General features: G+C 44.5%; 2 protein-coding genes across 3 annotated transcripts in view; one reads left to right on the top strand and one right to left on the bottom strand.

Annotated features, from left to right (window-relative positions):
- Nucleotides 1–3,199: 3,199 nt before the first annotated feature.
- On the top strand, nucleotides 3,200–15,497 carry enpp6 (ectonucleotide pyrophosphatase/phosphodiesterase 6). 2 transcript variants are annotated; one of them, XM_024428900.2, is made up of 8 exons: nucleotides 3,200–3,498; nucleotides 11,456–11,635; nucleotides 11,913–12,024; nucleotides 12,118–12,256; nucleotides 12,510–12,689; nucleotides 13,092–13,229; nucleotides 13,502–13,628; nucleotides 14,580–15,497. In XM_024428900.2, the coding sequence occupies exons 1-8, from the start codon at nucleotides 3,261–3,263 to the stop codon at nucleotides 14,783–14,785; spliced, it is 1,320 nt and encodes a 439-aa protein (XP_024284668.1). In that variant the 5' UTR covers nucleotides 3,200–3,260; the 3' UTR covers nucleotides 14,786–15,497. The 2 variants fall into 2 exon arrangements, with proteins under 2 accessions (XP_024284668.1, XP_024284666.1); XM_024428898.2 differs by having other exon boundaries at nucleotides 3,201–3,498; nucleotides 12,115–12,256.
- A 2,694-nt stretch (nucleotides 15,498–18,191) lies between these two features.
- LOC112255995 (storkhead-box protein 2) overlaps nucleotides 18,192–25,840 on the bottom strand; it is a 62,646-nt gene continuing 54,997 nt past the window's right edge. Inside the window, exons 4-5 of the mRNA XM_042325897.1 lie at nucleotides 23,436–25,797; nucleotides 18,192–20,849 (exon numbers count right to left, since the gene is read on the bottom strand). Of these exons, the coding sequence (XP_042181831.1) occupies nucleotides 20,642–20,849; nucleotides 23,436–25,797 (2,570 nt within the window). The 3' untranslated portion in view covers nucleotides 18,192–20,641. The remainder of the gene's footprint in view (nucleotides 20,850–23,435; nucleotides 25,798–25,840) is intronic.

Below are 25,840 nucleotides of genomic sequence, written 5' to 3'. Positions count from 1 at the left end.
TGTCATATGAAGAGAAATTATACATAAAACGTGTCGGTGCTCATAGGCCATTGGACATAAACATTACACAGTAAGTTGTAAATTGCAAATTCAACAATGAGCGGTTTGGAAGGAATGAGTGGCTAACTGCAGGGATTGAAAAGCAACCACTAGCCTGCTATTCAGTGGAGTGGATGTGTGGTCTCAATTCTGGATTTAAGAGTCTCTTTTCCAAGATTAAAATGCTAAACATTCAACATTGGCCATGCTGTCGATCCAGCATGATTTCTGCCGCGCTCAAAACAACTGTTAACTTAGAACTGGGAAATCTGACTTCACTAAGTTCAAGACAACTGGGAACTCAGGGGGAAAAAACTAGCCCCCGACTGGGAAAATACATTTTGAACAGTCATCCAACTCTGAATTGTAAATCGGGAACTCTGGCCTCTTTCTTGAGATACGACCTGAAGATCACTGACGTCATCGTGATCCGAACTTGTTTTTGTTTTTTTGAGTTCTCAGTTGTCTTGAAAGCACCATAAATCCAGATAATTTTTTATTTATTTAACCTTTATTTAACCAGGCAAGTCAGTTAAGAACAAATTCTTATTTTCAATGATGGCCTAGGAACAGTGGGTTAACTGCCTGTTCAGGGGCAGAACGACAGATTTGTACCTTGTCAGAATACCAGACTTTGAGTCAGGACTGCCGCACCATCTTCCTGTTCAAGTGAGCACAGCACAACAAGGTGAGTCCAAAAATGTCTTGTATGCTGCTGCATAAATTATGTAATATGCCAGGGAGATATGTATACTGTAGCTAAGAAAGTAATACTAAGTGTATGTTGTGTAGTAAGCTGTTAGTAGCCCATGTGCCTCACCCTAATAATTTGGTCTATTTTCCCTGACTTAGTGGTGCACATGTAGCCTATAACCTGTTTTAGAGAAATGTAATCATTGAATATTGTAAGAGCTTTCATTGTCTGCTAATATGCCCCCTGTATTTATACGGTTCTGACTTGGTGTACAGGGAGAACACTGTAAGAACGGCCCATGTTCTGAATTCTGTCGCTGTACATTTCAAAAGTGCTGAACAAATAGTTATATTGACTACGTCAGTCCTAGCTCACTCATGAATGTCTTAATCAAAATTACGCATTTCCTATTATCTGCTTGTCGTCCCCTTATGCCATATTTTGTACATCTCAATTGTCACTAGAAACCACATTTGTTTCAGCAAGTCAGCCATTTCAGCTATATATTTTTTAAAGGCAGCAATTGAGGCTGAATGAACTGTTTAGCTGCCAGACAAGGCTCTGCTGATAGCCAGGTGTAGCAGTGGTAAGGTGTCGGGACTACTGTTGGGACTCTGCTATTCAGACAGCTTTATGTAGGCCCTAACAGTTTGTGGGTACTGTTTGTCGCCCTTATAGTGCAATTAATGTATTGTTTAGTGTTGTGTTGTGTTCTTTGCCCACCAAGATTTACATGCTAAAATTGCCACTGCACAAGATATAGTCCCGACACAAATCTGGGGTTGCTACCCAAGCCTGCTGGTCGTTCCTTCCATCGGTTCAGTTGCCAGGGACGCGGCCCAGTCTTTAAGTATTTTTGTTCTGTATCTATGGACGCGACCCAGTAGTTCCTCTACATGTTCTATTGCCATACTGGCTGGCAACGTTCTTATCACTTGCTCGCTAGCTAGCCAACTACAGCTAACGTACAGTCACATCAAATAGTCCAGACTGATTAACAGCAAAGTAGCTACATTTGTTTAAGCTGTTTTCGAGTGGCATTTATTTGGATACATCCATACCAATAAGCTAATGAGGCACGATTTCACCTGGCATTGAAAATGTGCTCTCCTCAGGACACCGTTGTACAGAGGAGCTAGCCAACAACACAACTAACACAATCACTTCAAACTGAAGCTGGAAAAACTGCAAACTAGCTGCACATTGTTTAGTTTGACAATTTTTCAATTGACATTCATTTGTAAATATCCATTAAAATGATGCCAGCTGATTCATGATTTCGACTGGATGGGAAACGCTACCTGCCTGCCTTTCTCATCCCGACTCCCGACTCTTTCACTACTATGGGAAAGATGGAGATCAAATTTAAATATTGTAACAATGTTGTTGTCGAAGAGACAGACAGCAAGGTTTATATAGATATTTTTAGATATAGATATTTTCTGTTGAAAACTAAATGTTAGTCTGAAACGAGATCATGTCTAGATGCTTTTTATAGTGGAGATTGAGTTTATAAAGTGCCTGGCTAGGCTGATGAGACAGTGGATTGCACAGTCAGATGGAACAGAGTAAATAGGAATTTTGAATTAGATTTAGCCGGTGGTAATTTGTGGAATAGAAACAGGAAAAATGTGGTTTTAACCCATCAGCATTCAGGATTAAAAAAGAAACATACAGGAACTCAAATCCTTCTGTTCACCTGATTTAGAATTCCTCACAATCAAATGTAGACCGCATTATCTACCAAGAGAATTCTCTACGATTATAATCACAGCCGTATATATTCCCCCCAAGCAGACACATCGATGACTCTGAACGAACTTTATTTAACTCTGCAAACTGGAAACCATTTATCCGGAGGCTGCATTCATTGTAGCTGGGGATTTTAACAAATCAAATCAAATCACAAGCATTTCGCTACACTCGCATTAACATCTGCTAACCATGTGTATGTGACAAATACAATTTGATTTGATTTGATTTGATTAGACCCACCCGTTGTATAACGTGTTGAACAAGTATTCCGTTGGACAAATATGTGAGAGGAGTACACTCTGCTGGTCATTTTTAATATTACGGGTTTAGAGTAAAAATGCTTTGTGGGTATTAAATACATCATTGATTGATATTATATGGAACTTGGTCTTCAATAATCCAATTACATTTTGATTGATTCAACTATTTGAAATGTCAATATTTATTCAACAGCAAATATGTTAGTGGGCTTTAGGGTGTCACTTTAATTTTCCACTGTAGAAATGATCAAATAAATCACAAATGATTAAATACAAATATCACATAAGCCTAGGCCATTATTAAGTATTTATATAACAAAATAAAGAATAGCCTTAAAACTTTAAGTGTTTTTCCTTAGAGTGAGTCTGATTGCATGGACTTTCATTCTCAAACTGCAGTAGGCCTAGCCCTATAACAATGCCATTAGCCCCGCCTCTACTCATATTGGGGCCCCTGCTCGCATAGTTCAGTACCGTTACATGTGCGTATCAGTGGACCGTCACGAGCCATCATGTCTAGACTGAGCCTGGCCTGCGCTATCGCCATTCTCGCAGTGCTTTTCTCGGGATCCTGCCTCGCTAGCCGCAAACTTCTAGTGTTCCTCATCGATGGTTTTCGATATGATTACATGGACGATCTGCAAAATTTGCCAGGGTTTAAAGAGATTATGGATAATGGGGTCAAAGTGGATTACATGACCCCCGACTTCCCCAGCCTTTCATACCCCAATTACTACTCACTAATGACAGGTGAGATGATTTTACCTTTGACTGACTGTGCCTCAAAGTTACAGCTATGAAAAAATATAGATTAGGCTACAAAAGGTTGACCATGATTGATCACCAAATCAGATTTTCAGATTTGTTATCTTGGACATACTGTGTTACTAAATGTTAAGTTCACAGGTGCAATCCATTTGAACCTTTATTGCTTGCCTGAACAAATAGGAAATAGTGACAGTGGAGTTTAAACTTTGATGTTTATGTACAAAGTTGTAAAGTAGCCATTTGTACTCTGTTGTGGCTACACTGAAATAACAATAATTGGTCAATCATTCTCATCAATATTGTTGCAGAATGACTCATTGGTAATGAATGATTTGATAACTTAGGTTGACAAATATTAACCCGACAATTACTGAAAGGAAACTTTACACCATGGAATGGAACGCAGATAACGTTTCATAAGTAGGCCATACTCTGAAATCCTTGTGTAGACATTGCTAGCAGCCTAATTCAGTGATGGATGTATAATACATCCATTGATGGACAGGAGCCTGGCACAGCTGTCCTGGGCCCTCAAGCAGTAGAACTCTGCCTCATCAGTAACAGAGCCCCACGCCCCTCTCCCTCCTGGCAACCACACTGTCTCTATTGTGCCATTTACATATGTTATGAGTGAAAACGAGGGACAACCAGAGCCATGTATCTAGAGAGTTGGGCCAATGAGGTTGTTAGCGTCCCATTAACATTACATGGGAAATATTTAAACAATGCTATGTCACAGAATGTCAGTTGAAGTCAGAAGTTTACATACACCTTAGCCAAATACATTTAAACTCAGTTTTTCACAATTCCTGACATTTAATCCTAGTAAAAATTTCCTGTCTTAGGTCAGTTAGGATCACCACTTTATATTTTAAGAATGTGAAATGTCAGAATAATAGTAGAGTGATTTATTTCAGCTTTTATTTCTTCCCATCACATTCTCAGTGGGTCAGAAGTTTACTTACACTCAATTAGTATTTAGTAGCATTGTCTTTTAAATTATTTAACTTGGGTCAAACGTTTCAGGTAGCCTTCCACAAGCTTCCCACAATAAGCTGGGTGAATTTTGGCCCATTTCTCCTGACAGAGCTGGTGTAACTGAGTCAGGTTTGTAGGCCTCCTTGCTCACACACACTTTTTCAGTTCTGCCCACACATTTTCTATAGGATTCAGGTCAGAGCTTTGTGATGGCCACTCCAATACCTTGACATTGTCCTTTTTTGCCACAACTTTGGAAGTATGCTTGGGGTCATTGTCCATTTGGAAGACCCATTTGCGACCAAGCTTTAACTTCCTGACTGATGTCTTGAGATGTTGCTTCAATATATCCACAATTTTCCTACCTCATGATGCCATCTATTTTGTGAAGTGCACCAGTCCCTCCTGCAGCAAAGCACCCCCACAACATGATGCTGCCACCCCCGTGCTTCAAGGTTGGTATGGTGTTTTTTGGCTTGCAAGCCTCCCCCTTTTTCCTCTAAACATAACGATGGTCATTATGGCCAAACAGTTGTATTTTGTTTCATCAGACCAGAGGACATTTCTCCAAAAAGCACAATCTTTGTCCCAATGTGCAGTTGCAAACCGTTGTCTCGCTTTTTCTTATGGCAGTTTTGGAGCAGTGGCTTCTTCCTTGCTGAGCGGTCTTTCAGGTTATGTCGATAAAGGACTCGTTTTACTATGGATATTGATACTTTTGTACCGGTTTCCTACAGCATCTTCACAAGGTCCTTTGCTGTTGTGCTGGAATATATTTGCACTTTTCGCACCAAAGTACATTCATCTCTAGGAGACAGAACGCGTCTCCTTCCTGAGCGGTATGGTCCCATGGTGTTTATACTTGTGTGCTATTGTTTGTACAGATGAACACGGTATCTTCAGGCATTTGGAAATTGCTCCCACGGATGAACCAGACTTGCACCAATTGTTTTTCTGAGGTTTTGGCTGATTTATTTTGGTTTTCCCATGATGCCAAGCAAAGAGGCACTGAGTTTGAAGGTAGGCCTTGAACTACATCCACAGGTACACCTCCAATTGACTCAAATGATGTCAATTAGCCAATCAGAAGCTTCTAAAGCCATGGCATCATTTTCTGGAATTTTCCAAGCTGCTTAAAGGCACAGTCAACTTAGTGTATGTAAACTTCTGACACACTGGAATTGTGATGCAGGGAATTATAAGTGAAATAATCTGTCTGTAAACAATTGTTGGAAAAATGACTTGTGTCATGCACAAAGTAGATGTCCTAACGACTTGTCAAAACTATAGTTGTTAACAAGAAATTTGTAGAGTGGTTGAAAAACAACTTTTAATGACTCCAACCTAAGTGTATGTAAACTTCTGACTTCAACTGTATATATTTAAAGTTAGGCCTACTTTTTGAATTTTGAATATTGTTCTAATTCTAGACATTCCGTGACATAGCATTGTTTAAATATTCCCCATGTAATGTTAATGGGGTGCTAACATGGCTGCCATAGAATGTTGTTGTGTCATGTGAACACATCATAATGCAGAAACCCCATTGGCCCAACTCTCTAGATACATGGCTCTGGTTGTCCCTTGTTCTCACTCATTTTAAATTTTTTAATTTCACCAGGTAGGCAAGTTGAGAACAAGTTCTCATTTACAATTGCGACCTGGCCAAGATGAAGCAAAGCAGTTCGACACATACAACAATACCGAGTTACACATGGAGTAAAACAAACATACAGTCAATAATACAGTAGAAAAATACGTCTATATACAATGTGAGCAAATGAGGTGAGATAAGGGAGGTAAAGGCAATAAATAGGACATGGTGGCGAAGTAAATACAATATAGCAAGTAAAACACTGGAATAACATATGTAAGTGGCACAATAGAGACAGTGTGGTTGCCAGGAGGGAGAGGGGCGTTTACAGGTACAATACTCATTTACAACAATTTTGAACGGTAGTGTACTTAACACACTGCTTTACATCTAATCAGTTCTCTCATATACCTAACAACATACACTGCTTTGCACCTGAACAGTTCTCTCATATACCTAACAACATACACTGCTTTGCATCTGAACAGTTCTCTCAGCCAAACACTGGACCTCTTCAGAGTCCTGGCAGTGAACGACACCATCAATGGCAGTGTAGTAGTGACATAACAACAGATGTAGGTAGTACTTCAGTGATAACAGCCCTGGGCTGTATGGCTCCTCAGTCAGCGGCTGTATGCTATCTCCACTCCAGGCTGAACCCCTGGCAGAGAGAGTGCAGAGGGAAGAACAGTAAAGCCCGAAAGACAACAGATTCTGTCAAATCCCTCCCAATCACCGGATCACGTTGTGGATGATTTGCTGATGTAAGTTGTTTTGGTAGAGCACATTCCCCTCAACAAAGCCTCGGCTTAGGCTGCTACCATCATTTTGTGCACGTGCATTAACAACGTAACCAAAACAGAGCTGACAAAGGCCATCTGACACAGGGCCCTCCAGTCCCCCCGTGGTATCTGACACAGGGCCCTCCAGTCCCCCCGTGGTATCTGACACAGGGCCCTCCAGTCACCCCGTGCATCTGACACAGGGCCCTCCCGTCACCCCGGGCATCTGACACAGGGCCCTCCCGTCACAGGGCCCCGGGCATCTGACACAGGGCCCTCCCGTCACCCCGGGCATCTGACACAGGGCCCTCCCGTCACCCCTCGGCATCTGACACAGGGCCCTCCCGTCACCCCGGGCATCTGACACAGGGCCCTCCCGTCACCCCGGGCATCTGACACAGGGCCCTCCCGTCACCCCGGGCCTGACACAGGGCCCTCCCGTCACCCGGGCATCTGACACAGGGCCCTCCCGGGCATCTGGGCATCACAGGGCCCTCCCGTCACCCCGGGCATCTGACACAGGGCCCTCCCGTCACCCCGGGCATCTGACACAGGGCCCTCCCGTCACCCCGGGCATCTGACACAGGGCCCTCCCGTCACCCCGGGCATCTGACACAGGGCCCTCCCGTCACCCCGGGCATCTGACACAGGGCCCTCCCGTCAGGGCCCCCCGGGCATCTGACACAGGGCCCTCCCGTCACCCCGGGCATCTGACACAGGGCCCTCCCGTCACCCCGGGCATCTGACACAGGGCCCTCCCGTCACCCCGGGCATCTGACACAGGGCCCTCCCGTCACCCCGGGCATCTGACACAGGGCCCTCCCGTCACCCCGGGCATCTGACACAGGGCCCTCCCGTCACCCCGGGCATCTGACACAGGGCCCTCCCGTCACCCCGGGCATCTGACACAGGGCCCTCACCCCGGGCATCTCAGGGCCCCCCGGGCATCTGACACAGGGCCCTCCCGTCACCCCGGGCATCTGACACAGGGCCCTCCCGTCACCCCGGGCATCTGACACAGGGCGCTCTAGTCACGCCGGGCTAGACGGCAACCATGCAGACGGAGCTATTTTAAAGCTGATGGAGCTTTTCAGAGACTGGTTTATTTGGAGGGGGTCAGGGAAGGGGGCTTATTCAGAAGAGCCAAGTGCTGCAGCTCTACCTGTGAGTTTACTGTACAGACTGCAGGGTTTCTACACATAGAAAGAGGAGAGAGTACTTCTTACTGTCCTGCTGTATATTATAAAATATATTCTCTGGTACTTTTGTATTCATTGTAGTTCTAAAAGTTGTGCTCACAAGCCAAAAGGGTCCCCGAAAATTGCGTACTACGTCACATGTGCAGATATGTGTGCCACGTCATTGCTCTCTTTCTCTCGCTCTGCTGTGTGTGCATCTTGCTTGCTGTCACTCAAATGGCGAGGAACCAGTAGTGGTGCGTGGGTAACATCACTGGGGTAGCCAAGCCAGGAAAAAATGCCATATTAAAACCTTTTGTGTTGTCACAATTGCATTGTTTGCTCTATAACCTGTTAGTTAATATGCCTTGACACCGTGATATATAGGCCAAGACAAGAAAAAGACACAGTGGCAGAATAAATTCAACCACATCTTTGATTCATCACAAAAACGGAGAGCAACATCTGTCTGGTGAAGTCCACAAAGCATATTGCATGTAACAAACAGTTACATGACCTACAGTATTGTCAAGCAAGGTAATGTTTCCAACATTTTCGGACTACTAAACAACTATTGATTTGGAAACACAGGGAGTTACAGCATGTCGCAAAGAAAGCAGGAACTATCTCCACTATTCCTTCAACATTTCAACATAATCTAATCTCCTATGATGATTTATGTCTGTGCGTTTGTGGGTGTGTGCAGGCGTGCAAGTAGAAAAAACATGTTGACTCACCCTACTTGTAGAGAAACGTGAAATCCATCCTCTCTTTCATGTTGCCGAAACGTACCATGACTCAAACATTAGTTTTTGTTGTCCTAGCTAAAATGCTTGCTCGCTAGCCTAACTTCTATTCATGGGCAACAATGCACTGGGCCAGCTAGTTAACATTAGCCTACTACTTCTAGCTACATATGTAACTTCCATCCTCTCAGGCTAGGGGCACTACAATGTATGAATTTATGGTTGGATCAGAATCCCCATTGTGATCCTTGACTAGTAGCCTACACAGGGATTTGGACTTGTGGTTTTACTTAATTTATCTCCATCCATGGTTAATTTAGGAAAGGGCCATTTTAGCTAGCTAACCACTGGAGGACAACGACACAAGGAGATGCAACAATAAAGAATGTCTGTCAATGACATTTGGCTTTTGATGTGATTGGTGAGAAGCCAAATTCTAACTGACTTCCTTTTGACACTTTTTTGGGGAGTGCTAGGACCATTCACAGTTGAGCTCACTCAATTTAGCTCAACACTGATTGGCTATTATTTGAAAAATGTATTAATTTAAAGAGAGTCCAAATGCTTGCTGGCTTCCCTTGCATGCAATGCTACGGGTAGCATTAATGTCATACTTTTTTTGACCAGACAGCATCAGTTAGATGGGCTACACATATTGAGACAGAGTGGCGCTGTTTCACTTGCTCGGATTCTTTCTCCGGTGAGATACATTCAGCCTCTTGCAAATTGAAGGAAAAGTATGAAACACAGAGAGATGAAAGATACATTTAAAAACATTTTTGTATTTAGTTCTTGGTTCATGTTTTGGGGACGCCTGGCATCCCTTGGCATCCATGAATACATGACACTGGTTGGAACTCAAATTGCTAGGAGGCTGGTCCACCTGGGGGGAAATGGCGCCAGCAATTAGTTGCTTTCAAACTAGGGATTTCATGCCTAATTGGGGTTAGACAGTAATTCTGCTCATAGATTATGCATGTACGAACTACACATTGACACATCCAGTCCAAAGAGGATGTGTCAATGTGTAGTTTGTACATGCATAATCTATTTCCCCTGAAAAGCTACAGTAAATAACTTTAATAATGGTAAAATATGTTCATTCTAGCATCTCTGTACAGTAAATAGGTAGCCTTATAAAGGTCCTTTACTGGCCCCCATTCACCCTCTCAGTGCTATTTCAACTGAACCTCAGATGTCCATAGAGACTATTGCAGGCAGCTAACAAAACACAGCTGCAGTTTTTGTTTTTCTCAAAGGAAAAACTCTAGGCTGAGCTACCAAAATGATTCAGAGCATTTATTTGAGTCATTTCTGAATGTCGTAACTCTAACCAGCTGTGGCTCCAAAATACCCGAGATTAGCTACATTCCTGGCATCACTTTAATAAGGAACAACATCGTTGCATGAGTGCCTCTACAAACAGCAGTGGCAGTACTGAACGGTTGTTCAAATAAAAGATGTGTCCTTGCTCAACGTGTTGTCGTGTATGAGTTGTGACTGTAGTTGTGTTAGTGCTGTGACTAGTTGTTAGTGCTGTGGCTGTAGTTGTGTTAGTGTTGTGACTGTAGTTGTGTTAGTGTTGTGACTGTAGTTGTGTTATGAGTTGTGACTAGTTGTGACTGTGACTGTAGTTGTGTTATGAGTTGTGACTGTAGTTGTGTTTTATGTTAATTGTTCTGTTTGTGTTGTGAGTTGTGATGCTGGGTAGTGTGAGCTTGCTAGGGGAAGGGAGGAGGAGACACTGCCTGTGTGTGTGGATGACCTTGAGTCTGTGTGTGTTTTGTAAGGGTGGGGGAGAAAGCACTCGCTCACTGTCTCAACTGAATTGAACCTAGAGAACTTAGCAGTAAAACAACTGTAACGAATGAAGACGTCAGCGCTCAGAGATACTTATTTGTTGTTTAATTGCATCATATCAGTTCTAGGCATGGTCTGTTTCAGCCAGATAACCTACACTCTTAGAAAAAAGGTGCTACTAGAACCTTAAATGGTTCTTCTGCTGTCCGCATAGGAGAACCCTTTGAATAACCCTTTTTGGTTGCAGGTAGAATCCTTTTGGGTTCCAGGTAGAACCCTTTCTACAGAGGGTTTTACATTAATCCCAAAAGGGTTCTTCTACCTGGAACCAAAAAGGGTTCTCCTATGGGGACAACCGAATAACCATTTTGGAACCTTTTTTTCTAAGCGTGTAGGCTCTGTGACCAAAAAGCATCCGGCTGACTGCCGTTACACAATACATCATATTTTGTGAATGCTGGCTGTGTTTAAAGCACTGGGGGGTTAGCTTGCAAACTTAACATGACCCAATATCCCATAACAAATACAGAACAGTAAAATTACAGGTCAACAGGTTGTTTAATGAAAAGAACTGAAGTATTCAGTATTCATGTCCGGGATCATGGATACCAACTTAGTTAACATCTAAATTATGGTTTAGAACTGAAACACAGCTGTAGACAACAGTTTTCAGTCACAGGAACCCTTTTGGTTCGAGTTGGATAAAAATAAGTAACTGGGCCAGAAATACTCCAATGTCCTTATAAAGCTGGCACACATCAAACTCACTACCCTCACTTCCCTTGAGTCTTTGCCCATAAAAAGTCTTATCTATGTTCATATCTAACTTCTGAAATAAAAAAGCAATTTCTGGGTTTTCAGGCCGGTACTGTGAAGTGCACCAAATGACAGGGAATTACATGTGGGATCAGGGCTCTCTCAAGGAATTCCTAATCGGCATCAACCCAGACAGTCGGCTGCCAATGTGGTGGGACGGGTCTGAGCCCATCTGGGTAACCATGCAGAAACTCGGGAAGAAAGTCTTCATGTACTATTGGCCCGGTAAGGACAATTCTGGCAAGACGAAAGAAAGACATTAAGGCCCCCAGTGGTATTACATGGTTTTGGATATAATTATAGTTATTCAAGTATTTTAAATGTTTTGTCTACCAGTCATATACAGAACACAGGAATCAGATGCTGGATATTCTGGAATCAAATGAAATGCTTTCCATTGATGTTCATTCCAATTGGATCATTAAGATGAACTCAAACGTGAACATTCTAGAAGCACAGTGAGCAGTGATGTGACACCTGTATTCTACTGTCATGTTATCAGGTTGTGAGGTGGAGATTCTGGGTGTGAGACCTTCGTTCTGTGAGGAATACGTCTACAATCCCACAGAGAGAAATCTGACAGATTCTATTGAAAGAGCTCTCGATGGTTTACGGTAAGAAATGGAGGTATTTTGGCATCAGCCAGGTTTGGAATGTAATGCCATTCTGTTGTTATAACAACAAGCATGTGCTTACTTCATCAGTAGTGGCAGAGCAGACATGGCTGCTGTGTACTATGAGAAGATTGACGTAGAGGGGCATCACTATGGCCCCATGTCTTCTCAGGTGAAGACTGCTGTTCAGAGGCTGGACATCGCCTTCCAGGTGCTAAACCAAAAAATTAAGGTTAGGCCCTATATTGTTTTCCAAACATTGAAAAGAGACTAAAAATGAACAACTCAATCCAGCAAAAATGTTTCCATTCTACAATGATTTGTACAAAGTAACAGACATAGCCTACTGATTGTGGTGAGAATGTTGAGCGGACATTGTGACCAGATGGCCTTGGTCGAAAGTAGTGCACTATATAGGGAATAGGGAGCCATTTGGGACACGGCCTTTGATCTGAACAGGTCACCACCACCCTGCTGTATTTCAGGAGAAGGACCTGCGTGACGAGCTGAACGTCATCATGTTCTCCGACCATGGGATGACAGAGATCAAGTGGATGGAGAAAGTCATTGAGCTTGTGACGTACATAAACATGTCTGACGTTGTCAAGATGATGGACCGGGGGCCTGTCGTCAGTCTGTGGCCAAAACAAGCTAAATATGAGGAGGTAAATTGATTTCCATTTCTGTCATACATACAGGCCAATTGTCTTTCAACCCAGCCAAGACACTGGAAAAAACACGCATCCTTGATTTCTCCTCTCTGCCAGAGTAAACAGAAACAAACATGTCATGTTGGCACATTTAGTCACTTGAATACTCTTCTCTGTCAAAAATCAAACATTTCCAAAAACGTTTGCGTCGTAACAATGTATATGAAAGGCCTCAGTCAAGCCAGCCATAACTTCTGTATCCAAATGTACAGGCGAAGGTCCCATATGTCATTACCATGGGGTTACTTACTGCGCTGTAGAGTGGTATGCAATTTGCAGCTACACCTCTCCCTGAGCAAAGCAGGGAGGAAAAACATGAATAAAATGTGTAGTGAATCTGAGTTGTGTTGATGGCAGGTCTACAGAGCACTGAGCAGTGTACGGAACATGAATGTCTACAGGAGGAATCAGGTCCCTGATCGCTTCCATTACAAGGGGGGGAAGTTTGTCTCCAGTCTGACCCTGGTGGCTGACCCTGGCTGGTTCATAACAGAGGTAAGGCTTTGACACATCACATCTCAGTGATGATATACCTAGTTTACATTACAAATGGCATCCTATTCCCTATATAGTGCACTACTTTTGACTATAGCTCTATGGACCCTGGACAAAAGTAGTGCACTATATAGGGAATAGAGTGTAATTTGGGACAATTCCTTAGCGTGCTATTATGTACAGCAAATGAGCAACACTGGAACAAGTAGGCTAACCTTCATTCCACTGTCTTTTAACCCATTACGTACTGACATGGCTGCCTCTGTTTTCAGAGCAAGTCCAAACTGCCTTTCTGGCAGAACAGCAGTTCACCAGAGCCGCAGGGATGGCAGCATGGTTGGCACGGCTACGACAACGAGTTTGTGGACATGCGGGGCTTCTTCTTAGCACAGGGACCAGGTAACAACTGTCTGACCAGTAGGCCTTTACAGACATAGAATTATACTGAACAAAAATATAAATGCAACATTTACAAAGATATTATGGAGTTGCATAGAAGGCAATCAGTCAATTGAAATAAATTCATTAGGCCCTAATCTTCCTCAGACGATCCCGCAGGTGAAGAAGCCGGATGTGGAGGTCCTGGGCTGGCATGGTTACATGTGGTCTGCGGTTGTGAGGCTGGTTGGATGTGCTGCCAAATTCTCTAAAATGACGTCTAATGGTCGAGAAATTAACATTAAATTCTCTGGCAACAGTTCTGTTGGACATTCCTGCAGTCACAGCCAAACTTGAGACATTTGTGGCATTGTGTTGTGTGACAAAACTGCACATTTTAGTGGCCTTTTATTGTGCCCAGCACAAGGTGTACCTGTGTAATGATCATGCTGTTTAATCAGCTTCTTGATATGACACACCTGTCAGGTGGATGGATTGTCTTGGCAAAGTAGAAATGCTCACTAACAGGGATGTAAACACATTTGTGCACAAAATTTGAGAGAAATAAGCTTTTTGAGCATATGGAACATTTCTTAGATCTTTTATTTCAGCTCATGAAAAATGGGACCAACACTTTACATGTTGCATTTATATTTTTGTTCAGTGTGTGTGTGTATATATAGATATAGGATCCCAATGTACTGTACATGGTAAACACAGTGCCTGTGTACTAAATCATCACTCTCATAGTGATCATTAACATGATCTGAGCTGTGCTGCTTATAACTTTTTATTGAACTTCAATATTCTAATCAGTGTTGTTATGACTCTTATCATTATCATGAGTCAAACACCTCAAATAACACTGATGTACTTTGGAAGTGACCCAGAAAATAATTTCTACTCTGCTGTACTGTCTTTGCCATGATAAAATCCACAGGTATAATAATCAACAAATTGTCTTACCTACAGATTTCAAGAGGAATGTGCGTGCGGCCCCTATCAGAGCAGTGGATGTGTACAACCTGATGTGTAGGACTCTGGGGATTCTGCCTCTGCCCAACAACGGTTCCTGGTCCCGGGTGGAGTACCTTCTCAGTAGCTCTGTGGGCCTGGCCTGGCCTAGTCCTCTCTGGGCTCTGGGTCTACTAGCCCTGGTGCTGTCTCTACAGGCTTAGAACCAGAGAGATTCCCTCATTCACTAGAGTGGGTGATGTCATATACCCACATAGCTCTACAATGGCAGGCAGAGTCATGGATCCTATTAAATGATTATTTTGTGTTTTCATTCCTAATTCTATGGGCAGAGCCATGTAGTTGAGTCCTAGACATTCTGCTACATAACAGGATGTTACAATGCTCCCCATGTAATGTTAATGGGGAGCTAACATGGCTGCAATAGAATGTTGCGGTGTCATGTAAATGCAGAAATCTCAATGGCCCAACTCTATAAATACATGGTTCTGATGGCAGCAATCTACCCTATCATGGCACCTGAGCCAACACAGGTTTCCAAACCATTTCCTATTCTAAACATGACAGTGAAAAGTACAAAACACATTGATCACACAGGTTTTATATCTAAATATGGGTTGACAGTGCCTTCAGTTTATATAACATGACCAAAAACTCTCTTAGCAAACCAAAACATTTTATAAGTAATCTGGACCAACCTTAGTTCACAATCATCTCTATCGTGATTTGCTGCTGCTAAAGGAGCTAACATGAGCGCCGTAAATTCCTTACAGCATCAATGTCCTCTTCATCATTGTATCTGTGAAGGAGGGTTGGATGAAAGAATGACGTCTTTTTTATAATTGTTTGAATATGAGGTTTAGAAGAACTCTCTGCATTGTTCTATACTGTAATGAAGTAAATGTCGTTTTTTTACTTATTGTCACCTTTGTTTTTTTGCTGCAAATCTTCAGACTTCCATGGAAAAGCTCTGTGGTGTTTCTACTAATTCGATTGATCAATAAAACCTTGAAAAAAAACCTGATTTTTGTCTGCTGGACTGTACAACATGCAGTTGTAAGCAGTCATTTTGAAGTAGCAAGTTGACTTTGACAAGGTAAAAGATAAGACTTCCAGAAGCCAGTCAAAGTAAATGTTCTAATACTTTGGGGTTCAAGTCTTGTGAAAATGCAGAAGGACTGGTAAAAAGCCTAGGCCAATAGCATGGTGGTAGAGCATGGCTTTAAAAGGCACGGTTCAAAGGTCTCAACATGAAATGGTCATTCTCAATTACCTATACATGCATCATTACAGACGTTGGTTGATAGGAAACAGACAACTTTCAATTGAACAATGAGAATGGTGAGACATCTGCTACTTTGGGTACACAGAGTGAAATTCAGCAGCCTAGCAAGTTCAAGATTGGATTGTCAGTTTTTTATTTTTTTATTTTATTTATTTTATTTAACTAGGCAAGTCAGTTAAGAACAAATTCTTATTTTCAATGATGGCCTAGGAACAGTGGGTTAACTGCCTGTACAGGGGCAGAACGACAGATTTGTACCTTGTCAGCTCGGGGATTTGAACTTGCAACCTTCCGGTTACTAGTCCAACGCTCTAACCACTAGGCTACCCTGCCTAGAATTCTGATACATTGATGGAAAAAACGTGTAGAACTTTACTTAAGAACATCTTAAGTTAGGTGTAATCAGGCTAATCATACGATTAAGCCAAAATATGTTAGGATGTGGTTGATCTTGGTCGGCCCTCAAACGTATCACTGGGTTATGTTACAATCTGTGAGCACTAATTCAATTATTCACTCTCTACTCTTAGTAAACCCAATATGTAGTGATTATATTATTTTCAAGCCCCAGAGATGTATTTTCCTGGCAGCGTAACAAAATACTGGAGTGACACAAAACAATGATAAAGAGACAAAATGCTATAAATAAAAAAACATAATTTGGAAGTTGTCAAAACCTGTCCAAAAGCAATAAACGTGACCGAATGAAATCCAATGACCTACACGACACGGGCCAAAGGTCATGCAGGAGTTTACACTACATTACCAAAGGTATGTGGACACCTGTTCGTCCAACATCTCATTCCAAAATCATGGGCAGTAATATGGAGTTGGTCTCCCCTTTGCTGCTAACAGCCTCCACTCTTCTGGGAAGGCTTTCCACAAGATGTTAGAGCATTACTGTAGGGACTTTCTTCCATTCAGTCACAAGAGCATTAGTGAGGTTGGGCACTGATGTTGGGCGATTAGGCCTGGCTCGCAGTCGGCGTTCCAATTCATCCCAAAGGTGTTCGATGGAGTTGAGGTCAGGGCACTTTGCAGGCCAGTCAAGTTATTCCACACCGATCTCGACAAACCATTTCTGTATGGACTTCGCTTTGTGCACAGAGGCATTGTCATGCTGAAACAGGAAAGGGCCTTCCCCAAACTGTTGCCACAAAGTTGGAAGCACAGAATCATCTAGAATGTCATTGTATGCTGTAGCATTAAGATTTCACTTCACTGGAACTAAGGGAACCTAGCCTGAACCATGAAAAACAGCCCCAGACCATTATTCCTCCTCCACCAAAGATTACCGTTGGTACTATGCATTGGGGCTGGTAGCATTCTCTGAGCATCCGCCAAACCCAGATTCGTCTGTCGGACTGCCAGATGGTGAAGCGTGACTTATCACTCCAGAGAACGTGTTTTCACTGCTCCAGAGTCCAATGGCGGCGAGCTTTACACCACTCCAGCCGACACTTGGTATTGCACATGATGATCTTAGGCTTGTGTGCGGCTGCTCGGCCATGGAAACCCATGTCATTAAGCTCCCGACCAACAGTTCTTGTGCTGACATTGCTTCCAGAGGCAGTTTGGAACTCGGTAGTGAGTGTTGCAACAGAAGACAGACGATTTTTACGTGCTTCAGCACTCGCCGGTCCCGTTCTGTGAGCTTGTGTGGCCTACCACTTCGCGGCTGGGCTGTTGTTGCTCCTAGACATTTTTACTTCACAATAACAACACTTACAGTTGACCAGGGCAGTTCTAACAGGGCAGAAATCTGATGAACTGACTTGTTGGGAAGGTGGCATTCTATGATGGTGCCACGTTGAAAGTCACTGAGCTCTTCAGTAAGACCATTCTACTGCCAATGTTTGTCTATGGAGATTGCATGGCGGTGTGCTCAATTTTATACAGCTGTCAGCAACGGGTGCGGCTGAAATAGCCGAATCCACTAATTTGAAGGGATGTCTTCATACTTTTGTATATATAGTGTACCTGTCTTATGATCTATTTAGGAACCCATATGTGGAGTGGATGGAGGTTGCTGAGAAGAACTCGTTTTTTTGTTGTAGCCAAATAGAGGCAAGAACTCCATCTAGTGGAGATCGATTGCAGCTCAGATGTGGGTTGGAGGTGCTTTAGCGTCATCTACCGGTGAAAACAAGTTATCAAGCCTCTTAGAGTAGCAGTGCTGATCTCGGATCAGGTCCCCCTGGTCCATATCATCTTGTTCATTGTGATCTAAAAGGCTAAACTGATCCCGAATCAGCAGCCCTACTCCGAGACAATTGATATATCCAGCCCCTGGTCTTCCATTAAATAAAGACATTCAAGACATATAACCAAACATGTTATTTTATTATCTTAAAAAGTAACAATCCCCAAAGATTATATCACACACACTAGAACAACAGTAAACACCATGACTACACAAAAAGGGACTTAGATATTATAGACATAAAAAATCCCTCTTATTGTTGACATTATTTTACTAAGCATGACAGACCAAGATCATCTACAGTATGACATACTGTCACAATTAGAAACAACGTTATTGAACTCCATTATAAATCCGCAATGTTAAGGGAAGACATTTCATGGACTGTCAGAATTTCATATGAAATATTTTCAATATAAACAGAACATCCTTCTTGGATGGCTTTTACAGCAACCAGAGAACAGGCATTTATTTCAGTGCAAACATGACAATACAAGGCAGTCTTGGCTGCAATTCTCCCTTTTGATTTCAGAGGGAATTGATGATGTTGATCATTATTTGAAAAGAGCTCACAAAAACTGAAAATTGACCTTTTCAATGCGTTGTCATTGGACTGGAACTGTACTACCAAAGTGACAAGGTTGACACCACTCCCTTCATAGGCTCATCATCACACTGTATGAGACATGGATACTGATGGTACACAGTGCTGAGAGGACGGTGATGTATCCTACAGAAATGCTGTGCTATGAGGTCACCTTTGATATCCTTAACATCATTAAATAGAGGAGAGGAGAACCCCCTAATCAAACTGCACAGAAATTATTACATTTCTGTTGGGGGAAGTGAGAGTCAAAAAGTGAGAATTGCGTGAGAAGAACACCTCTAATAAACTCAGACAGAGAGAGGGGCTAAATAGTCAAGTAGCGCATACATGTGAGCTCTGTTGTCGTGAGAATGACAATAGGAGAGTCAGTCCAGCACTTTGACATGGTCTTTGTGTGTGAGTCATTTCTAGGGCTTTAACATTGACATTCACAGGATACAGGCTGATGACAGTGATTTGTAAGAGGAGAGCCACTACTCTACTGTTGTGGAGGTAGTTGTATTAGAGAGAATCTGACAACATAGGGTCAAATATGAAAACAACTCAGAGAGGTGGGGAGAGAGGACCTTATCTGCCTCTATAAAAGAGAGGACTGACCTTATCTGCCTCTATAAAAGAGAGGACTGACCTTATCTGCCTCTATAAAGGGGATGGTTTTCGACGTCGTCCATATTCAAAAGTCCCTTGTTGTTAATTTGAACATCGAATGCATTCAACAGGAAAATACCACAGGTAATAGCACCAGGAATAGTGTGACATTTTTAATCCAATAAAAATAAAAGTTTGGTTTTTCCATTGTTGGCCATGACTGCCGTGTGGTACTGCTTAGAAACTCAATCCCTGTCGGGTATTGAGGCCTTTCCTTAATCTGTATTTACAATGTACCAAAATGTGCTGAGAGACCTGATTCTATGTAAACATTAGCTCTAAGAGCCCAGTTCAAACACTTGGATTTTGTTATCTAGACTACAGCAGCGTCAGGGCTGGGTTCAGTACCACGGAACAGAGGGCTACTCTGGTACACCAATAGTACCCTACAGAGATGTTGGATGGACTGGACATGTTGCACTCCTAACATCACTAGGATAACATGTCACTTGAACCCTTCGTAAGACTGTCATAATAATGTCATAGCATTATAAACCATAATGACTGCTGCTTATGTCACTTGACACAGTCATGACACAAACCATTACTCAGGTATGCTAATTGTCTAGATGTATGGCCAGACAATTAACAAGCCTAAACAACGGTTTCTGTTAGGACAGCTGTAAATCAGTCGTCATGAGCTGACATAACGGTTTGTTGCATGTTATATTATCATGACAGCATTATGTAGGCCTTATGGCAGAGGGGTCAGGTAAAGTCTAGCAAGCAGGGCTATGTATGCATCGCATTGTGTCAGAGCCTCATGTGAGCCAGCAGAGGGGGCTAAAGAGTATGTTTAAAAAGCTCAACAGCCACACATAGCCAAAAAATGGTAGGAGTGTAATTACGAGTGACCTGAGATTATAAAATTATACATTTGACACCAAAATAAATGACAGAATGTCAACTGGCAGGTCAAAGTCAAATCAGTCACATGAAATAAATTAAAACTGCTCAGTAAAAACAAAAACCTAAAAGGACCTGTAGAATGACGTTTTTTTCTTCTTCCAAGGTTTAGAATGGGATTGAAAAAGATCAATGCTTTTAAATATTTTTTATAAATGTAATCTTGTGAGAAGTGGTGTTACAATGTAGTAGTGAGTATCACAAATTCAAAAATTACCCAACAGAAGATGAGGAAAACTAAACCAAAACCATTGCATGACAGATTGACAATGTAATACCAGTCACTGAACGGGCTTGTGTGTGTTGTGTCAGCCAGTCTGGATACTAGAACAGCCCCAGTGAGGTGGAGGAGCTGTACTCTTCCAAACCCAACACCTCCCTCTTCATTTGATCTCCCTCTCCTGCCACTGTCACACACTGGTGATGGAGGCCAAACAGTTTGAGGGTTTCTGGAGTTTCTCGGGTTGGGTGGTAGGCGGCGGCTCTGGAATGGTCCGGAAGGTGAAAGGTGGACCGTTGCCCGTGGCGATGCCCAGGTGTCCGGGACTCAGAGCCAGGTTCTGACGTCTGTTGCTCTCCACGATGCTGGAGGTGTTTGAGGCCAGACTCTCTCGTGTGCTGAGCCAGGAAGAAGAGGAAAGGAAGGGAAAGAACAAAAAGAGAACAATAGAATGATGAAGAGAATGAGGAGAAAGAAGGAGAGAGTCCGAACACAGAAGCATGTTATGCTGCCTTCCCTTGTTTGTGTGGAATAGTGTGAAAGCAGAAAGTTTCCGATTGATTGTTGACACATGTTGTCTATAAAGTTTTCCAGCTATAGGCATCACTTAGAGGTTAGGGGGTTCCCTTCAAGTAAATCAAAACTTGATATCCTCTCCATGTTAACCAGTAACTGCTGTAACCACTGTCCTGAGAGGGCGGGGGGAGGGGATACAAGAGGTGAGAAGAAAAGATGGGTATAGCAAGAAGAACAAATGAGAGAAGAGTCATATAAGATTCATAACCTCTGGCAGATATAGACACTTATAAAGTGTGGTTCTCATTCGTGGTTTGTCTGATGTTCTCTACAATGGAATTGTTTGTAACATTACTGATAATATTTAAGGTATTAATATCTGTATGACAAGATAGTTGTTTTGAATGGTGTCTTACTGATTTAGAGAGGAACAGCATGTCAAAAAAGTCTGATCATGCCTGTTTCTATCTTTTCACTGCCAGCTAGACCAGGTCACCCATGAAAGGTGGATGTGGTTCTCCTCACTGGCTCCATCTGCAGGCCACGACTATGGGAGAGAGGGGTGGAGCAGAGCTAACTGGGAGGGAGGGGCCAAAAGACCAAGTACTGTACATATGTGGACCAATGCCCTTTCAGTCACACAGGAGATTAGTGACATCTGTCCTGAAGAGCTCCACATGATCACTAGTGTGATCCCAACCCAACAGAGTGGAAAGCCACATCACCCTTCTTATCACCGTTCTTCACAGGAAAATAAAATGACAAGGTCGTTAGAGGCTGTGAAATAGGCAACCGAATCTACAAGGAAGGGCCACCACTCCAACTCCAAGCCATTTCAAATCTGCAGCGGTCACTGTTTCCAGTTCCACAATCACTTTCATAAAAGGTTGCCCATCTTGTTTGAATAAGCTGGCTGAGGAGGCAGGTCAGTCTGCTGAGGAGCATTATCTAGAGACAGCCAAACGTCTGCTGAGGAGCATTATCTAGAGACAGCCAAACGTCTGCTGAGGAGCATTATCTAGAGACAGCCAAACGTCTGCTGAGGAGCATTATCTAGAGACAGCCAAACGTCTGCTGAGGAGCATTATCTAGAGACAGCCAAACGTCTGCTGAGGAGCATTATCTAGAGACAGCCAAACGTCTGCTGAGGAGCATTATCTAGAGACAGCCAAACGTCTGCAGAATACAGAGACATTATTTTCCATTACTGGCCACGGGGGAGAGCGGGAGGCCGTGGCTGGAAACATGGTAGGGGCTGAGGGGAGGGGAAACTCAGCCCAAAAACAAATGAGCCGATGGTCCCAGAGGTTCTGAACTGCAAACCTAAGCGTGATACAAACCAATCAAAGATGAGCGGCGCTAGCGCGGGCATCCATCTTGTTTAGAGGCTAGAGCATGTGGTCGGGGTTAGACACAGGAAGACACATGTGACCCTAATGAAGCGTCACACACTCCCACTATGCCAGAGGGGCCCGGGTGAAAAGGATTTAGCAAAAACAGGCAGTGTTGTAATGCACAAAAGCTTTTGGGGGTTGCTATCTATATAATTTAAGACCACAGTTCAATAGTCTTTAAAAACACCCGGAATACAATTCTTCACACAAGTTGAAAGTACATTAAAAAACGGTGAGGTCCGTTCTTTGCGGTAAAGTAGATTCAGGCCTGCCCTAATGACTTAATCACATTTTGAACAAGTCTTTGTTTATAGTTATGGCTTTTAGGATTTAGAGGCTCAACTTTTCTGTTATGAGAAGAGAGAGCTGTGTGTCAGCTGAGACAGTTGTGACCCGACAGATGAACCATGACAGAGGGAGGCCTGAGCTGAGGGACTCCCTCTTTCTCCCTCTAACACTGATGAATATCAAAATCCTCCAAAACCAGACTGTATGTTGCTTATGGGACCAAAAAAGGTCCTATTTTGTCAGCTGAAGGTAAAGCCATGTGAATGGTTGCCGTAATGGACATATTTCAGTGACAGACACCATGTATCACGAGGGAAAAAAACTCCACAAAAACACAGATGTCTGCTTACGCTCAAGTGATTCACTAAGACACTCAGAAGAATACCACAGTCCAAATGAACGTGAATCATTGAGGGAAGCACAGACATCAGAAAGAAACAAACAAACAAAGCAAACCAAATCCATTCAGAGCAAAAATGTTGTTTTGTAAACAGAAAAGCAAAAGTTCACATGGATGAGAGGCAATTATGGAATTGGGGAACATTGGAAACTCCTATTCTGTCTCTTCTACAGGGCTATAACCATGATAGGTTGTACTTCAGATTCACTAGAATCAACAGCACCATATGGAATAATATTACCAGTCCATTATGTTCTCATGTGAGAACAATAATCCCACCATTAGTCTATTCACAGAATAAGAAGCCATCCCCTCTCATGACCACCGACCACACAAACAGAGAGGCTGTGTGAGTGAGTGTGTTGTTGTCACCCGACGAGGCTTACCGTGGAGAGTTAAATCCACTGTCCACTGTGACACTACTGCTGTCCATGCTGTCCAGCCTGGCTGAGTGGGCTGACTGCTGGCTCTGGTTGTTGTGGTCACTCTCCTTGGGGTTGGGGAAGGTCAGGTTCCTCTCAAACCTGCGCTGGAGGTCCCTCTCCTTCTCCCGCTCCAGCAGCCACTGCATGGTACCCCCCCCTCCCCCTCCTCCCCCACCGACCCCACCACAGCCCTCAGGGGACTTCGGCTCCTGCTCTGCCTGCTTGGCTGAGGCAGCGTCCTCCAGCTCGTCATCATCAGACACGTTGTAGTAGTCGAAGGAGGCTTCCCCGGCCGGGCACGAGCCAGCCTGCTCCATCCCTGAGGGGCCAGAGGAGGGGGGCCGGGGCACAGCTAGCAGGGGGCCCGGCTGCTCAAAGTGCTCCTGGCTGTCCAGCACCTCGGCCGACGACATGACCGGGGTCTTCCTCAGCGTGCTCGACCTGGAGTAGCTTCCGTCCCCGTAGCCGCTGGGCAGCGTGTTGGGCGGAGGTTTGAATAGAGTGTCTTTGCTGAAGATGTCCTTCCTCCTGTCCATGCTACCAGAGTTGGTGTTGTGGTGTTGTACTGAACGGCCATTTGGCAAAGGCTCAGGCATCTGGCAGGGCATGGGCAAACTAACACCGTTCTGTCCCTTTGTAGTGTCCTCTTTGTATTCTGGGGGATGAGGGGTCTGTCTGTCGGACGAACAGCCCACCTTCACCTTAGGTAAGTTATCGTGATTGGGTTTTCCTAAGGGGCTAGGGGTAGTGAGGACCGCCTCAGTGGATGCATTGCACTGGAAATAGTCCTCAGCCATGTGTTTAGGAGAATAAGCCTTCTGGCTGTCGTAGGCAGGTAAACGGTCTCTACTTTTGTTATTTTCAAGTGTTCTCCCTCCGTCGGGCCCACAGGGGTCAGAGGTTAACTTAGCAGCAGGGGGCGTGGCCCGCGAGTGGGAGTACTGGGAGGCCTGGGCTGAGGCCCTCAAGGTCCCATCATCGGTGTAGTAGCGGCTCCTGTCTCTGTCCCTCTCATCAGGGCTGCGCTCAAAGTAGTCCGGGGGCCCAATCTGCCCGGCCCCTAGGGGCCCTTTGGAGTTGTCCATGGAGCGGGACCGCTCTTTGGCCTTGTTGTCCGAGCGCTCGTTGCGCGACTTCCTTTCCTGCGTGTGGCTGTGGCTGCGGTGCACCTTGGAGTGGGACGGCCCGTGTGAGGGCTCGGGGAAGGGCATCTCCGTCCTCCTCTTGGCCAGCTCTCCCGACACGTCCCACTCCGGGGTGATGGGCAGGTGGGACTCCATGATGTTTGGGTTGCTGTGGGCCAGGTGTCGGGCACGGCTGCGCTCCATGGAGAAGGAGGTGTCCCGTGGCGAGCGCGCCAGGGAGGAGCTGTAAGCCCGGTAGTCCCTCTCAGCCCCCAGGTCCAGGTTGGATCCCTCAGAGGGGTCTCCCCGGGAGGCGCGGGTCTTACTGTGGGAGCGTGACGGCTTACCTTGGGGCTTGCGGTGTCCACGGCTCCTCCTGCTGCGTGCGCTGTGCTGGGCTGACGAGCTGGCTTTGCTCCTCTGAGCCCTCTCCTCCTCCAGCCTCTTCATCACGGCCGTGTGTCTTGCCACGTTTTCCACCGTCAGGTCCGGGTTGATCCGCCTGATGATCTCCATCTCCACGTCGCGCGGCACGGCCGTGGGCGTCTCCTCGTCCCGCAGAGGCCACTCCTCTGGGGGGAACTGGGCCGAGAAGGTGGTCAGCTGCTTGGTCTTGTCCTTCTTGAAGCTCAGCCGGAACAGCTTGAGGCCAAACTTCTTGGACTGCTTCTCCCCGCTGCTACCCCCCTCACGGTGCTTGGTCAGGGTGTCCGACTTGAAAGGGAAGCTCAGGGTGCTCCGGGTCTTTTCCGTGGAGGTAGGCTGGGGCTGGGTCTGTGTGGGTGTGTGAGGGGAGTGAGGTGAGTGAGGTGAGTGGGGAGAGTAGGCCTCTCGGTGCTCCTTAGGGGACTTCCTGGTGAGGGTCGTGTGGTGGCTGGGGGGGTCGTCACGGTAACTATTATAGGAGTCTCCATGGTTCTTAGGATGGGACCTGTCTCTGACACAGCCAGAAGTGGAAGGGGTGATGGTTCCAGAGAGGGGGGAGGTACACTGTTGTTGTTGTTGTTGTTGTTGCTGGCGGTCAGGTATCCTCTCATCCAGGTGGTACCATTTGGAGCTGGTCCTGATGAGAGAGGGCGTGATGAAGTAGGTCTGGGGAGTGACAATGAAGTAGCCCTCTGGTGTGGGGTAGATCTTCCTCTCCCGGACCAGCATACTCAGCGTGTGGTGGAGAATCTCTGCCGTCGGCGTGGGCACACCTAGACAACGACACGGATAGGAACATGTCAGAAATGTCAAACA

Source organism: Oncorhynchus tshawytscha, linkage group LG08 (assembly GCF_018296145.1).
Source record: "Oncorhynchus tshawytscha isolate Ot180627B linkage group LG08, Otsh_v2.0, whole genome shotgun sequence".
Lineage (NCBI taxonomy): Eukaryota > Metazoa > Chordata > Actinopteri > Salmoniformes > Salmonidae > Oncorhynchus > Oncorhynchus tshawytscha.
This window is presented reverse-complemented; position numbering and strand designations above follow the sequence as displayed.

Bases quoted from the DNA above. Each gene is read 5' to 3' on its own strand.
- enpp6 (XM_024428898.2), top strand. From the start codon at position 3,261: ATGTCTAGACTGAGCCTGGCCTGCGCTATCGCCATTCTCGCAGTGCTT. The intron at 3,499-11,455 runs GTGAGATGATTT...CTGGGTTTTCAG, and splicing joins TTACTACTCACTAATGACAG to GCCGGTACTGTGAAGTGCAC. The intron at 13,230-13,501 runs GTAAGGCTTTGA...CTCTGTTTTCAG, and splicing joins CTGGCTGGTTCATAACAGAG to AGCAAGTCCAAACTGCCTTT.